At 37.2% G+C, this 14,973-nt stretch overlaps 2 protein-coding genes across 7 annotated transcripts in view; one reads left to right on the top strand and one right to left on the bottom strand.

Moving 5' to 3' along the window:
- The first annotated feature begins 274 nt into the window (after positions 1-274).
- LOC107796618 (uncharacterized) overlaps positions 275-14,973 on the top strand; it is a 21,600-nt gene continuing 6,901 nt past the window's right edge. For 2 of the 6 annotated variants that reach the window (XR_012709698.1, XM_075253916.1), the window contains exons 1-4: positions 275-443; positions 3,907-4,084; positions 12,778-12,932; positions 13,034-13,190. Coding sequence is in view for 5 of the 6 variants with exons in the window: in XM_075253916.1 (XP_075110017.1) it covers positions 4,057-4,084; positions 12,778-12,932; positions 13,034-13,190 (340 nt within the window). In the remaining variant the exon portion in view is untranslated. The other 4 variants (XM_075253915.1, XM_075253917.1, XM_075253918.1 and 1 more) reach the window with 4 other exon arrangements.
- Positions 10,422-12,770, bottom strand: LOC142181300 (uncharacterized). The gene is made up of 2 exons (XM_075254312.1): positions 11,033-12,770; positions 10,422-10,963 (listed from the first exon to the last, which is right to left on the bottom strand). Exons 1-2 carry the CDS (start codon positions 11,535-11,537, stop codon positions 10,422-10,424), a joined length of 1,047 nt encoding a protein of 348 aa, XP_075110413.1. The 5' UTR covers positions 11,538-12,770.

Genomic DNA, 14,973 nt, shown 5'->3' with positions numbered 1-14,973 from the left:
ATTCTTTTAAAAAAATATGTTTGTCCATGAAATTTTGCAAGTTTTTGAAAAAAAATTAAAAATGAGTTTTTCAAAAATTTCAGAAAACTTTTTTCTCCAGTCACAAAACTACAACAAATATTAAATTTTTTCAAAAATTATAATTTTTATGTCCAAACGCCTACTAAAAATTTTCACCAAAAATTTCCTTCCCAACCTCTTAATAAAATATTTTCGCCCATTTTGAAAAGGCAAATAAGGGTACCCGCTATTTCGCTAATTTCTATATTAATTTTTCATTCCCAATTCCTCCTGCCCCCAATTCATCTATATTCTTTCCCCAAATTCATTCTCTTCCTAATTACAGAGGCATCCCAGAGACAGAGAGAGTCAACTTAGTCAGTTGCTGCTTCTAATCGTCGAAAACCCTAGCCAAATTTTAGGGCTATGGTAGTTTAATCTCTGTGAGTACTTTCTTCTCTTCTCTCTTCGATTTTCTACTTCTCTCTCTCTACTAATATATGTTTTATGTATTGTACGTTTATGTCACGACCCAATTCTTTTACAAGCCGTGATGGCACCCAGTACCACCGCTAGGAAAGCCAACAGTGAACTAACCACGTGATTTCCCTTTTTAATGAATTTCCAAGTAATTAAACTTTTCTTAATTAAAAGATTTAAGAAACAACAGGTTAAATAAATAAAACGGAAGTAGTTGAGTGCAATCATAACCATAGTAATAATCACAAACCATAAGTCTACTAGTGTGAGTGCCAAGACCTGGTGTCACAAGTGTATGGGCACTAATAGATTATACAAAACTCTAGCTACTGCCTGAAATAAAAATAGACAGAAATGAAGGTAAAGGAGATACTCTAGGTGCTGCTGAACGGCTCAGGAAAGCAGCTAACCACTAGGCCTTTGGGTAATGGGGATGTGTGCTGGTGTGTTCGCCAGATGCACCTGCCTCAGATCCTGCACGATCAGTGCAGAAGTGTAGCATGAGTATATAAACAACATGTACCCAGTAAGTATCAAGTCTAACCTCGAAGAAGTGGTGACGAGGGGTCGACTTCGACACTTACTATTGGCTGACAATATAAATACAGAAATTCTAATTAAGCATGGGTTATGTAAATGATAACAATAACTCATTATCAAGCAGAAACAAATAATTCTTTCATAAATTAATAACCTCCACGTAAATTCTGTCATTAAATGATTTTTACCCACAAGCCACAAAATAATATCAAGTATGATTAGGCTCCGAGTATTATTAAGCACGCTTTATGCCGAGGTCGTACGGCCCGATTCAGAATAACGTGTACACTGTCGAGGGATGTGCGGCACGATCCATAGATGCATCTATTCTACTGTCGAGGAATTCGGCCCGTTCCACAAGAAGAGAGGATACTTTATAAGCATTTGACTTAAACGTTATCACAAAGGTAATACCCGATATAATACAATTTTCATTAACGGTGAAGTAATCCGCTTATAATTCTAGCAAGTGAGATTCGGTCCTTTACAATTCCTCTAACAACTTATAATATAATTTAGGCACCTTAATTAACAAGTAGGGTACAAACATTATATGTAATTCATGACTTGGGTCATAAGTTACCCGGACATAAGCATAAGTAGTAGCTACGCACAGACTATCGTCACCTCGTGCGTACGTAACCCCAACAATTAGAAGCAAATATTAATTTAAAGCACTTATGGGGTAATTTCCCTTTTACAAGGTCAGACACGAGACTTAACTCATCTCAAAGCCCACTTTCCGGTCACAAATTTTGCTCTAAGGCCTCAACTCAATGTCGAACAATCCGAAACAAGTCAAATATTATATAAATTAATCAATACATGTTCAAAAGTTCATATTCTAACTATTAGAGTGATTACCCAACCCCAATTGAAAGGTTCCTAAAATTTGCCCCCGGGCCCACGTACCCGGATTCCGAAAATTTTCGAAGATATATGTTACCTATAACCTCACGAACTCAAATATAAAAATTTTACGCCATTTCATGATCATTTTTCATGGTTAAATCCCATTTTTATTAAAACCTAGGTTTTTTATCTAAACCTATAAATTCCACAATTTTACATGTTAAAATCTACCCATAATCTATATATTAAACTAATATTGGGTAGGAATAACTTACCTTCAAAATATAGGTTGAAATCCCCCTCTCTAAAGCTCCAAAATCGTCCAAGAGTGTATTAAATAAGCTCAAAATAGCCTAAGTCCTGATTTAAAACAAGACACTTCCCAGCAGCCCCTTCTTCGCGAACACGGAAAAGGCCTTGCATTCGCGAAGGCAAACGGCCCAGGCCCAAAAAACTTGACCATCACAAACGCGACCAGGGCCTCGCGAACGCGGAGGCTTACCTGCGCTACCCTGCCCTACGCGAACGCGAAGGCACCTTCGCAAACGCGAAGAACAACGGTGCCACCCCTATCCAGCTCGCCTTACCCTTCGCGAACGCGGACCCCATCACACGAACGCGAAGCACGAAAATTCCCCCAGCCCAATTCCTTCCTCGCAAACGCGAGAGTCCTACCACATTCACGAAGAAGGAAACCAGAACTGAAAATTTGGTTTTTCCAACTCAGCTCCGGGTGGTCCGAAACACACCCGAGCCCCTCGATCCCCCGTCCAAATGCACCAACAAGTCTATAAACATAATATGGAACCCCTCGAACTCTCGAAATGCGTAAAATAATAACGAAACTAAAGATCGCACCCCAAAACTAAATTAAATCAAATTATGAACTTCAAGTTTCCAATTCGCTCCGAACGCGCCGAATTATACTTAGAATACTCGAAATGACTTCAAATTTTGTGTGCAAGTCTTAAATCACCATACGGGACTGTTCCCATGCTCGGAATCCCAAACGGACCTCGATAACACCAAAACCTACTCCAAAGAAAATTTAAAGAACTTTAAAACCTTCCATGAGCCAACTTTCACTATTAAGCGCTGAAATGCTCCCGTGTCATCCAAAACCCGATCCAAACATACGCCCAAGTCCGAAATCATCATATGAAACTATTGCAACCGTCAAATCTTGATTCCGAGGTCGTTTACTTAAAACGTTGACTTAAGTGAAACTTAGCCTTATTTAGCCTAAATTAAGAAACCAAGTATTCCGATTTCAATCCGAACCTTTTCAAATTCCGAACTAATCATCCCCGCAAGTCATAAAATAGCTAGAGCACATACGGGAGTCTTATTTAGGGGAATGGGGATCTAAAAAGCAAAACAACCTATCGGATCGTTAAAGTTTAGTTGTTGCATTGTATGCTTCTTATTTTGCTCTATTGTGTAGAATTTATGTTCTTACCTCGTTCATTCTAGCATTCTCTTTTTGATTTTGCTCTATTCTGTCGTATTCTTGTTGTCATCTTGCTATTTTCGGTTAGGCTTACTGCTCCAATAAAATTGGTAAACTTAGTCTTTGGTGAACTCAATTTAGACCGGAAACTATAACCGACTCAACAACTCTATATAAAGGAGCTAATTAAGATCTATTGATATTCCCAAAAAATCTCAACTACACTATCCATATATCAGCTTGAAGGCTATTCAAACTTATTAAAATTTGTTGTCTTCTCTGTCTGATGAATAATCTGATGAAAATTTAGATCCCACAAATAAAAAATAAAGTTGATAAGATATGGAATATGAAGAAAAAGAAAATAGCAAGTAGATGACAATGTAGAAGGCATTCTAATTAGTGAACTCGTAGGTTTATTCTCATTTTGTTCTTAATATCACATGCAGAGTGAAAGGTGATATTCCAGAAAACTTGTCATACTTTTTAATAATATAAATCGCTTTCAGTATTTTTTTGGAAAGCTTCTGCTTATTGTCTCTCATATGTACATATAGAAATAATTTTAGTGATGGTGCTTGCAGATTGCTGCTGGTTTGTTTTCTATGTGCACGTGATGAGTAAATTAAAAAGTGGCGATGAGTGAAGGAGGAAAAGTAAACTGGCAGTTAAACTAGTTAGTATGATCTACAATCTACAGAGCACCTGAATATTTTCATCTGGATCTGCACCTTATGATCTCATATAAGGCAACAGTAGTAAGTTAGTTCAGGCGAAAATCTTTTATTTATACTTCTGAATTATATTCTGATAAATGAAATGGTTGAATTAATTTATAAGTATTTCTCCAGTAGCCATGTTTCTATTTATTTTAAGAGTTTGTTTGTCAAGTACTTCAACGATTTTTTTCCACTAAGAGTGTTGATTTCTAGGGATGGCAAGTTATGCGGGGCAAACCCACATAAACCCACGAACATTTTAACACGTCCCGCCCCGCCCCACCTCGCATATTCATCCGCATTCATCGGCCCCGTACATACACCCGCATCCACCCGCACCGTATAAGTATTTTCTTTTTTTCCATTTTGTTTGCTTATTTCTTTTTTATAGTTTGACCGAAATTTTCAATTTAATCAACCAAAAAATTGAAAGTTTTTTTTTTGTTGCTTATGTACTGAATTCTACAATTAAAAAAAAACGATATTTGTTGCTCATTGTGAAAAACGCAAATGACTCCTTATGTATTAATTTAATATTCATTGTAAAATAGTATTTACATTCCTATAATACTATTTCTAATACTCCTTAATGGCTTGTGTATAATCTAATAATAAAACTAATTTGTTTGAGTCATTGTTTTGACTTTGAAGGAAGTTTAACAGAAAAGTTAAAAAAAGGTCAACTTTGATCAAAAAAATATTAAGCACAGAATATTATATTTGTCTTTCCAAAACAAAAGTCTATAAAAGACCATAAATTGAAGTTATTATCGAACTTAGGAAGAATAAGAAGAAAATTTACACCCGATTAACCTGCAACCCAAGATTGCTAGGTGTAACAGTCTAGCCCACTAGTGATATTGTCAGCTCTGGGCCTAGACCCTCACGGGTTTAAAATGCGTCACTAGGGTCTAAGACTTGTTAATTTATATACCCAGCATTTCTATTGTGTTTTGCTGATGTGGGACTCTATCTAAAGTCTGAGGTGTTACATATACCCTATTATGGACTCAGCGTCCTCGCTGAATTTGATGACATAAAAACAATTTAGATTTGATTGCATAAAATTTCCTTTGGATTTGACTCTGTTCTAGTTCTTTTATCAACTTTTATTTATTCTCTGAAATATTAGAAATCGGAATGAATTTTGTAAAATACTTTTATTTCAACTGGTGATGGCAATGCTAGCAATCTAAATTTATTGAACTTTTTCGTAGTATTCTAAAACTTTTATTGTATGCTTTGCCCCTTTGTAATAATGTTAAATTAGTGCGACCAATTTAAAAAAAGAAAAAGAATGAATATCAAGAATAGAACGAGTTATAAATAATCAAATATTGTTGCCTTGCCTTTATTTTGAAGAAAACGGTCGAGCATAGAGCAATCAAATTGTGATCCCCCAGCCCCAGGTACGAGGCCTTATTTGGAATATATTAAAAGTTTTACACTTTACACTGGCAGTAAAAGAAATTAAAATTCCAAAGTTTGTTAGTTTACATTTCTACAAAATAAAAAGTGCGCAAATCTCTTTTTGCGGAGCCGCTTTCTATTGGTGAGTTATCTCGCGCATCCCATTCTTCATTTTCATTTCATTCCAATTTCCAATGACAAACCACAATCGGTGGTAATAATGAATGTAGGAATTCATATTCTGTAGATTTTATTGTGCTTACAAAGTGTTTGATAAATTGCCCGAAAGAGGAACTCACAGAAGGATAGATGAATAGACATGAACTAAACGTGATACTTTAGGTTGAACTCTTCAAGAAGTAGTAGTCTCTTTTGCTGATGAAGGTATCTGGGGTAAAGAAAACAGATGAATTGAACAGGCAAAGTGGCACTCTTGTTGTAGTTCCATTTGCAATCTTTTCAATGGTAACATGTAATGATTTCTTCATTAGTAGACTGTAAACATCTAACAATGGATTAATAGGTCTCATACATGACTTTAGGATGTTAATTAGAACTTATTTTCGCAATAAACATAAAAAGGAGGCTTTAATCAAGGAGACATAATTTTGATCCATCATGATTATTGCTATACGTTGATTCAACAGTTAAAATGAGTTTCTCTGCCTTGCACCCTTTCGTCAGTTATATTCTTTTTAAGGAAAGTAGGTAGTTCTTGGGTCAGAAAGAGAACCAGTTTCTGAAGACCTTTTATTTCTCACATTCCATCCCGTGAACAGTTATTTGACCATTATATCAGAAAATAATTCCTCTAGTTTTAGTACATATATTGTTAAAGTGACTGAGTTAAAACAAAATTCAGGAAACTGTTAGAAGAATAAAGAAATATATCAAATAGTAAAGAATCAGAAATATTCCGAGTCCACAATTTTCTTGTGCGTCCTTAAGGAATTTTAACCCCCTCACACGTTGCCAAGGTAATGGATTAAATCCTCCCAGGACAAACGGAATAAACCTTTCCTGCAACAGTGGCAATACAAACTGCAGGATACCAACGAACTCAAAGAACGGAGCAAAATCACACTTACGAATTTGAGAGAGAGAGACTGCGAATTAGGATGCAGTATATTCAGAAAGAAAGAAGTTCTAGAGTCTTTTTCGTATATGGAAGATGCAGCCTTGCCTCAGAATTTATAGGCAAATATCAGAAGAGGTGTCTGGAAAGGTGCCTTTTCAGAAAATACGCGGCATGCCGCGGTTCTACCGCGATCGCGGCCGAACCGCGGCCAGAGAGCTTCTCTGAATCTGACTGTCGCGATTCTACCGCGGTCGCGGCAGAACCGCGGCCAGTGAGGCCCTCTGAACGTTCAGCAGTGATTTGGCATTTAATTAATTATTAAATAATTAAATAAATTTTGTCCAAAAATAATCTTATCGATCGATCATTTGACAAATCCAAAGCCAAAGCCAAAGCCAAAGCCGAGCCGAGCGAGCGACGACGACGGCGCGAGGGTTCATTCTCTTCAACTCCTTTTAAGAGCTTTAAGAAGTGAATCTATATATAAGCACATAAATGTGATTGTCCCTCACCAATAAGGGACAAAGTGCAAGACAAAAGTTCACTTCTTCAAATTTTCATTTTCCCTCCATTTTATTTTCCTCCATTTCCAATTCACACTTCTTCTCTTTTAAAGCCCAATGGCTTAAAGTCCAACAATCCCCACATGAATGGGAATGGCTGTATCAAGAAAGATCATAGATGAAAGCTATGTGATTTTGCAAGTAAGGATTAATTGCATCTGGATAAGTAGGTTTCCCTTTGAACTTTCCGTAGTGAACATATGTCGGATATACTCGGTCAATCGGTAGATTTGATATCTTTGAACCGTCGAACTTTTAGTGTATACCTAGACAGCCATATGTCACACAACCAACCCTTAACCGTCTTTTGGTTCTCATTGTTGTGTTCGTTTCAGCCATGAACACCGCCTGGTTTCATAAGTGCGTAGAGAATTGGCCTTACAGAATTCTCATTGAAGCGGCTTCTTCTTCACACTTACATAAGTGATTCCTAAACGTGTAATCCTTTAGATTGACATTATTTGATAAATACCTCATCAAACTTAGGTAATCATTAAAGAACGTGTAAAGTTCTATCCTTGTTACTGAACATTGTCTTCATCACGAGAATGGACCAAAGATTTTGTTTTGACAATGTTGAACCGGTCAATCACAACTTTGTTTGAGCTCCTTGAACCTAGATCTCGGAACATCCAAAATTTTAGGTAGAGTTACCGCCATGTTGACTTGTCCTCGGCCATAGTCCCATTCCCTTAGATGATTTCTCAACTCCCTCTCTAGTTAAGCCTTTTGTAAGTGGATCCGTAACATTATCCTTTGATCTTACATAATCAATAGTGATAATTCCACTAGAAAGTAGTTGTCTAACGGTATTATGTCTTCGTCGTATATGACGAGACTTTCCGTTATACATAACGCTCCCTGCCCGTCCTATTGCAGCCTCACTATCGGAATGTATGCAAATAGGAGCCAAAGGTTTTGGCCAGAACGGAATGTCTTCTAAAAATTCCGAAGCCATTCAGCTTCTTCACCGGCTTTATCCAATGCTATAAACTCTGATTCCATTGTAGAGCGAGCGATACATGTCTGTTTGGAAGACTTCCAAGATACTGCTCCTCCACCAACAGTAAACACGTATCCACTTGTGGACTTTGTTTCTGATGAGCCGGTTATCCAATTAGCATCACTATATCCTTCAATAACCGCAGGATATTTATTGTAGTGCAAAGCGTAGTCTTGGGTATACTCCAAATATCCCAGAACTCGTTTCATAGCCACCCAGTGATGCTTGTTGGGATTACTTGTGAATCAACTAAGTTTACTTATTGCACAAGCTATATCGGGTCGTGTACAGTTCATGATGTACATTAGACTTCCCAACACACGAGCATACTCCAATTGAGACGTACTTTCGCCTTTATTCTTCATAAGATGATGGTTTAAGTCAATTGGAGTCCTTGCACTTCTAAATTCCAAGTGTTTGAATTTTTCAAGTACCATTTTCACGTAATGTGATTGAGACAAAGCTAGACCTTGAGGAGTCCTCTGGATTTTAATTCCTAGAATTACATCGGCAACTCCTAAGTCTTTCATATCAAACTTACTAGCAAGCATACGCTTAGTAGCTTGAATGTTGGCAATGTCTTTGCTCATTATTAGCATATCATCAACATATAAGCAAACAATGACTACATGATTTTGAACGTTCTTAATGTAAACACACTTATCATATTCATTAATCTTAAAACCATTTGACAACATTGTTTGGTCAAATTTCGCATGCCATTGTTTGGGTGCTTGTTTTAATCCATAAAGAGACTTAACAAGTCTACACACCTTCTTTTCTTTTCCCGGAACCACAAACCCTTCAGGTTGGTTCATGTAAATTTCTTCCTCAAGATCACCATTTAAGAAGGATGTTTTTACATCCATTTGATGGATTTGAAGACCATACAAGGCGGCTAACGCTATTAGCATCCGAATAGATGTAATTCTTGTTACCGGCGAGTATGTGTCAAAATAGTCAAGACCTTCTCGTTGTCTAAATCCTTTGACAACAAGTCTTGCCTTGTATTTGTCAATAGTACCATCGTCTTTCATTTTCTTCTTGAAAATCCATTTAGAACCCAACGTTTTGTTACCCGGAGGAAGATCAACCAATTCCCAGGTATGGTTGCTCAATATAGATTCTATTTCACTGTTGACAGCTTCTTTCCAATATTGTGCTTCTGAGGAAGACATTGCTTCCTTGAAGGTACGAGGCTCATTTTCTAACAGAAAAGTCAGAAAATCTGAACCAAATGAAGTAGATATCCTTTGACGTTTACTTCTTCTTGGATTTTCTTCATTAGGCATACCATCTGTTATTTCCTCCCGAGGTCGTTTTGACTTTTGGCAGGTCACTTCACTTTCCTTTTTATACGGATAAATAGTTTCAAAGAATTCAGCATTATCTGATTCTATTATCGTATTAATGTGAATCTCAGAGTTTTCTGATTTATGAACCAGAAAACGATATGCCTTGCTATTGGTTACATATCCAATAAACACACAATCAACCGTTTTTGGACCTATCTTAACTCTTTTAGGTTTAGGAACTTGTACCTTAGCTAAACACCCCCACACTTTGAAGTATTTCAAGCTAGGCTTCCTTCCTTTCCACTTTTCATAAGGAATGGACTGTGTTTTACTATGAGGTACACGATTGATTATCCGGTTAGTTGTAAGTATAGCTTCCCCCCACAAGTTCGGTGGTAAGCCAGAACTTATTAGCAATGCATTCATCATCTCCTTCAATGTTCGATTCTTCCTCTCCGCATTTCCATTAGATTGTGGAGAGTAAAGGGCAGTTGTTTGGTGAATAATGCCATTTTCCAAACAAATTTCTTCAAAAGGAGATTCATATTCGCCACCCCTATCACTTCTTATCATTTTGATCTTTTTGTTTAGTTGCGTTTCAACTTCACTCTTGTATTGCTTGAAAGCATTAATTGCCTCATCTTTACTATTAAGTAAATAAACATAGCAGTATCTCGTGCTATCGTCAATAAAAGTAATAAAATACTTTTTCCCACCGCGTGATGGTGTTGACTTCATGTCGCAAATATCTGTGTGAATTAAGTCTAAAGGACTTGAATTCCTTTCAACGGACTTATAAGGATGCTTAACATACTTTGATTCCACACATATTTGACATTTGGAATTAATGCAATCAAATTTTGGCAATACTTCTAGATTTATCATCTTCCGCAATGTTTTGAAGTTTACGTGACCTAAACGCGAATGCCATAAAGTGTTTGACTCAAGTAAGTAAGAAGAAACATTCACTTTATTGATAGGAACTGCTATTACATTTAGCTTAAAAAGGCCCTCATTTAGGTAACATTTTCCTACATAAAGATTGTCTCGTCGGGTCCTGCGGGGGCATAAGAAGAAAATAACTCCTTGTTAGCACAAACATGGCGGGTGGCTCCAGAATCTATCCACCATTCTTTTGGATTTCCTACCAAATTGCATTCAGACAACATGGCACATAAGTCCTCCATTTCATCTTCAACCATGTTAGCTTGATTCTTTTTCTTCTTATCATTCTTGGGCGCACGACAATCCACGGCTTTATGCCCAGATCTTCCACAGTTGTGGCAATTACCCTTGAACTTTTTCCTGCTTGGGTAATTCTTTGGTCCAGAAGCCTTCTTCCTCTTCTTATTTTGTGGCGCCTCCTCAACAACGTTTGCCCCCATTATTGTCGAGTTTCCACGTGACTTCTTTTCAGCATTTTTGTTGTCTTCTTCTATCCTCAGACGAACAATCAAGTCTTCTAGTGTCATCTCCTTCCGCTTGTGTTTAAGATAGTTCTTAAAATCCTTCCACAACGGAGGTAACTTTTCAATGAAAGCAGCGACTTGAAAGGCCTCATTTATGACCATACCTTCAATAACAAATTCATAATTAATAATAAGATAAATCTTATTAATAAAATTATTGATTCGGGTCATACCTTCAGCAAGGAGGTCATGCACAATGACTTGTAATTCTTGGACTTGAGTTATGACGGACCTAGTGTCAATCATCTTGAAATCCAAAAACCTTGCAGCCACGAATTTCTTAAGTCCGGCATCCTCAGTCTTGTACTTCTTCTCTAGTGCATTCCATAATGCTTTTGAAGTTTCCATGACACTATAGACATTGTACAAGCCATCTTCCAAACAACTCAATATGTAGTTTTTGCACAAGAAATCAGAATGTTTCCATGCTTCAGTTACAACAAGTCGTTCATCATTCGGAGTATTTTCAGCCATGACCGGAGGATCCTCCTTGATGAAACGTTGCAAACTCAACGTAGTAAGATAGAAGAGCATCTTCATTTGCCAACGTTTGAAGTCAATCCCAGAAAACTTTCCGGGTTTTTCTGCCGGTGCCATAGCATGAGCAGGAGTAGAACGGCTTGTAACAGCAGCAACCGTTCCCGCAACACTTCCATTAGTTTGGTTTTCATTCGTCATATTTCTGTAAAGTTGAAAACAATACAGAACTTGTTAATCAGTGAAGTTTTTGATATCTTCAAACTGAATACCAAACTAACCATACAACACGTAACAATGGTGAAGTTTTTATATACTTCAAACCCGTACGTTTATTATTCCGGCAAAGTTTTTATGTACTTTAAACCGGACATAAACAATTATAGGAGTAGAAAGCAACAAGGCTTTAGTCTCCAACAAAGTATAAAGAAAATAATTTAATAATCAACACAGAAACATTAGTAAATAAAATTCCTTAAGCTTATTAAAGTGACTGAGTTAAAACAAAATTCAGGAAACTGTTAGAAGAATAAAGAAATATATCAAATAGTAAAGAATCAGAAATATTCCGAGTCCACAATTTTCTTGTGCGTCCTTAAGGAATTTTAACCCCCTCACACGTTGTCAAGGTAATGGATTAAATCCTCCCAGGATAAAACGGAATAAACCTTTCCTGCAACAGTGGCAATACAAACTGCAGGATACCAACGAACTCAAAGAACGGAGCAAAATCACACTTACGAATTTGAGAGAGAGAGACTGCGAATTAGGATGCAGTATATTCAGAAAGAAAGAAGTTCTAGAGTCTTTTTCGTATATGGAAGATGCAGCCTTGCATCAGAATTTATAGGTAAATATCAGAAGAGGTGTCTGGAAAGGTGCCTTTTCAGAAAATACGCGGCATGCCGCGGTTCTACCGCGATCGCGGCCGAACCGCGGCCAGAGAGCTTCTCTGAATCTGACTGCCGCGATTCTACCGCGGTCGCGGCAGAACCGCGGCCAGTGAGGCCCTCTGAACGTTCAGCAGTGATTTGGCATTTAATTAATTATTAAATAATTAAATAAATTTTGTCCAAAAATAATCTTATCGATCATTTGCCAAAGCCAAAGCCAAAACCAAAGCCGAGTCGAGCGAGCGACGACGACGGCGCGAGGGTTCATTCTCTTCAACTCCTTTTAAGAGCTTTAAGAAGTGAATCTATATATAAGCACATAAATGTGATTGTCCCTCACCAATAAGGGACAAAGTGCAAGACAAAAGTTCACTTCTTCAAATTTTCATTTTCCCTCCATTTTATTTCCCTCCATTTCCAATTCACACTTCTTCTCTTTTAAAGCCCAATGGCTTAAAGTCCAACATATATATGCATGCACACGTGTATGTAGGTATTTATATTGTTTGATCATGAACTAACTTGGAGTTTATGCATTATATGTAAAGGTAATTCAAGATTCAAAATGAAGCTGAAGACAGTCTGGAGGAAAGTATCTGATTATGTTCGATATGATTTGAAGGAGATTGCTTTTCCTTCATCTTTACCGGACCCTCCCCACTTCAAAAAACGCAGGAAACTATCTTTGAAGGAGCGCTATCTTGTGAGTGTTCTCTTTATTCTTTCTGGTAAGATCTTGTGGTAATGAATTATGATGATGCATTTATCAGTAATTACCTTTTGTTCTTGGTAACTTTGGTTCAGGTGCTGAAGGAAGCATCTAGACTTTATGCTGCAAGTAGGGTTAGGGACATTGGTCCAGAACTTCGGCCCAATGATTACAAAAAGAAGCGTGAGATTCTCGTGGACGAAGAATATGGTAGCAGAAAGCATAAGGAACCGTCAACATTAGAGGATCTAGGTAAAATACCTGACCAATTGTCTTTCATATATGATTGCTCTTCTCTTACTTTTTTATACACGGAAACTTTACCAGAGATATGCTGGATGAATAGCAATACTTTTCATCCAATTTATTGTACTAAAAAGATATGTCCATTTATACATTCTAGGACAATCCCCCTACTTCTTTCTGGTAAGAATGATATCTTTATATGAATGGTGGGAGTGTTTCTAAGAACATAAGAGCGGCAAATATTTTCATAAATATGTACAGTATAAAAGTTAGATATTTTTTTGGTTACATGCCCTTTTATTTAAAAAGCCATAGGACAGCCAAAAAAAAAGGAAGTCAGCAAGCCCTTGTCAGTCTGAGTAGGCAGAACCATTCTGTCAATCTTTTTTGTCCTCCTTATCGAAAAAGATTGGATGTCATGTTTACTCGATTAATCTATTCATAAAAAGTTAGTCACCAGGAAACACCTTCCTGTTACCAGGTTGTTCTGCCCGTAATCTGGGCCTCTGGCTGTTTTCCTTAGTAGAACTGAGCTGCAAAATGACACTCTAGATCCGAGCTAGTTGAAAGTTCTAAAACATCAACTGGAGGCTGTTTCTATCCCTGGAAGATGTTCATTTCATAAATTCTTTCTTCTAGTTGGAATTTGGAAGTAGTTTGCACTTTGCAACTGTTTTGATTTTGGGTCTTTTTTCCCCCGGAAATGGTATTTATAAGGATTCTGGATTCTTGAGAAAAAAGGGTAACAGAGACAACCTCTGTAACTATTTAACAATAGAGCTTGTTACTGTAGAGGTTGCTGAGTTATAAAGTTTCAACGAAGTGTTGCTGAGATTCCCGTTATGACTGAAGTCTAGAAGGTCAAAAGCACCAGGTCTTCGATATATGCTCGTAAAAGCTCTGTATAGTGCTGAATAGTTTGCGGCTCACGACATTCCCAAAAAAAGTTTGTGGCTCGCTACACATTTTTCTTTTCCTTCTGAAGATACCTTAGATTCAATCCAGGATTATATAGAAGCTGACTTCAGTCTCGGTAGGTTCTCTATCCTTATTAGATTGGTTAATTACGTATTTGGTCAAGGAGTCACATTTAGTTGTTTTTTTTGTTCTTGTTGTGATGAAATAAACAGTATTTGCTCTGAGTTTCCGCTAGAATGATAATATGAGCAGCACTTCATTTCTTCTACATGTTAAATTTTGCAACTAGGACTTTAGCTATTCTAAATGCACTTTTCCATGCTAGTTGTAAAAATCCGCTTTAAGTTCTGAAGCTAGGTGCAGCAACGGTTGGGTGTTTTACCTCGCTTAGGTGGCACTTCAGTGCAAGCATCAAAACACACAGGAGTGTGCCTCAACACCCACGGGCTCTATCATGCAACACTAAACAATAAATATAGTTGGTAAAATGATATACTTAGTAATTATTAAGGGTAGTGAATGACCGTGTTACTGATGCAATCAATCAACTAACATCAATCCCGAATCAGTTCAGGTTGGCTGCAAGGAGCGTCTATATCCGTTACACTCTGTTTAAGTTCATTTCATTTTTCAGAGGACTCATCATAGTTTGACTATTTTTACATTAGCCATCTACCTAACATATACCTTTATTCTTTATCTGGAAATGGGAACTGCTGTGCTTTGCTCATATTTTCGGGGTTATGAGAAAGCTAATCACTCGTCTAAATTAGAAACCTATAACTGCATTTTTAATCAGACTATCAGAGATTTAAATTGGTCTCTGAACTTGATTAACGTGGTTTTACTTCAGCTATATTAATTTACCTGT

The sequence above is a fragment of the Nicotiana tabacum genome, chromosome 5 (assembly GCF_000715075.1).
Source record: "Nicotiana tabacum cultivar K326 chromosome 5, ASM71507v2, whole genome shotgun sequence".
Classification (NCBI taxonomy): Eukaryota; Viridiplantae; Streptophyta; class Magnoliopsida; order Solanales; family Solanaceae; genus Nicotiana; species Nicotiana tabacum.
Note: the sequence above shows the minus strand (reverse complement) of the source record. Positions and strands in the feature narration are given on the sequence as shown.